We start from the raw sequence: 2,218 nt of genomic DNA on the forward strand, positions 1-2,218 counted from the left end.
ATTTTGTGTAGGATCTATTTGCGGCAGTAACAAAAATGGGAACAGTGGGCAGCTTGTACAAAGTGATGCTATGTAGATGTGTTTTTGCTTTTTTGTTTGAAAACAGGTAATAGCTATGAAGGGATTATTTCTGAAAAATAATATCATTTAGTGACCCTAAGTACACTCCATATATTAAATATCAGTCACTACTGATGTACTTAAAAAGCATTACATGTACAAACCTAAACTTATTAATCGTTTCATATTTTTCAAATTGTCACTTTTCTTTAATCAGGATCATCCTTTATGCTCTGAACCACTAAAAGCTATGCTTCTTTTTTGAAGATTAATTCTAAAGTTGCTGATAAATAAAGATCATCAATATACCTTTCCTGTTGGTAAGCAATGACTGATCACTTCCACCCTATTCTCTTCCTTGTTTTCTATATTATGTTGTTATTCCTCATTCAATAGTAAGGATAAAAAAATATATATTAAGGATGCAGTTTGGCCGCCTCAGTAAATTACATTTATCATCCAAAACCTAAAATTGTAATGAAGAGGTATGTAGCACAGAGATACCGGAGGTCCAGGCTGAAATGGAGAACAAAACTGGTATTACAGAATTTATTCTCCTGGGTTTTTCTGTCATAGATGAATCAAGATTTTTTATTTTTCTTCTTATATTTACTATATACATGGTTACTATCTCAGCTAACATCTTTATCATCATTCTTATTAAAACTGATATACGTCTCCATAAGCCCATGTACTTCTTCATTGGTGGACTATCATTTTTAGAGATCTGGTATCCATCTGTCACGGTTCCTAGGCTTTTCTGGGCCCTTTTGACAAAAAAGGATTCTATATCTTTTGTTGGTTGCATGACCCAGTTTTATTTCCACTTTTCCTTTGGTACAATAGAAAATTTCCTCCTTGCTATCATGGCCTATGATCGGTATGCTGCTGTCTGCATCCCTTTGAGATATCTGTTAATCATGAGTCCCGATGTTTGTTTTAAACTTCTATTGGGTTCATGGGTTTTTGGCTTTATTGTAATCATTGTGCTCAGTCTTCAAATCTTCAATCTCTCATTTTGCTTCCATAACCAAATTGATCACTATTACTGTGACTTTGCACCCTTAGTCAAACTGTCTTGTTCAGAGACCTCAAATGTAGAAAAACTTTTTTTTGCCACTGCCTGCTTTGTAATTTTGGGCTGTTTTCTGGTTATTATCGTGTCATACATTTGCATCATAAGAACCACAATGAGGATTCCATCTTCAGAGGGTAGGCACAGGACATTTTCTACGTGTGCCTCTCATTTTGCTGTTGTTCTTTTGTTTTACAGTACATCTATCTTCATGTTTATCCGACCTAATGCAGATGATCTCTTGCATTTAAATAAAATATTCTCAATCTTCCCATCAATTGTAACTCCTCTGCTAAACCCAGTCATCTACACCTTACGGAATCAAGAGGTTAAAAATGCCATTAAAAAAACAGTGAAAAGAATAAAAATGTAAAGGGTGCAAAAAGCTACAATAAATGCAGTTAAAGACTAATAACTAAACCCTGTCATCTACACTCTTTAAAGAATCAAGAGGTTAAGAATGCCATTAAAAAAGCAGTGAAAAGAATTTTAAATGTAAAGGGTGCAAGAAGCTACAATAAAATCAGTTAAAGACTAATAACTTAAACAGGAACAGCAGAATTGATAGTTATTGGGTCCATAAAACAAAATAAACTAAATAAAGCGGAGCTCCAGATCCCCCTTCAAAAAGTTGAAAATCAGCAGCTACAAATACTGTAGCTGCTGACTTTTGATATTAGGGCATACCTGTTTAGGGATCCCGCGATGTTGGCCCCCTTCCGATTTTTCAATTGGCTCTCGGGTACTACTGCTGACATTCCTTGTAAGGGAAACCGGCAGTGAAGCTTTGCGGCTTTGATATTTTCTAGCAGAGAGCGCAGTTTTGGGAAATTGGCTCTTTTGAAATTTAGTGTCCTTATATTACCCTTGTGTTTCCTATTACTATGATTAAAACTGAAACTAATTGACCTATGGTCACTGTTTCCTAAGTTGTCCCGTATTTCTATATCCGTGAGCAGGTCTGTATTGTTGGTAATCAGTAGGTCAAGTACCGCATTGTTTCTTGTCGGTGCGTTCACCATCTAACCCATAAAATTGTCCTGCAAAACATTTAGGAACTGCCGAGCCTTGGCTGAATGCGCG

The 2,218-nt window shown here is 35.8% G+C and overlaps 1 protein-coding gene across 1 annotated transcript; it reads left to right on the forward strand.

Annotated features, from left to right (window-relative positions):
- Nucleotides 1-581: 581 nt before the first annotated feature.
- On the forward strand, nucleotides 582-1,508 carry LOC309559810 (olfactory receptor 5V1-like; the record flags this gene model as incomplete). The annotated part of the gene is made up of 1 exon (XM_082263247.1): nucleotides 582-1,508. The coding sequence occupies one exon, from the start codon at nucleotides 582-584 to the stop codon at nucleotides 1,506-1,508; it is 927 nt and encodes a 308-aa protein (XP_082119373.1).
- Between the last annotated feature and the right edge of the window lie 710 nt (nucleotides 1,509-2,218).

This window comes from Pelophylax lessonae (assembly GCF_965119305.1).
Source record: "Pelophylax lessonae genome assembly, chromosome: 7".
Lineage (NCBI taxonomy): Eukaryota > Metazoa > Chordata > Amphibia > Anura > Ranidae > Pelophylax > Pelophylax lessonae.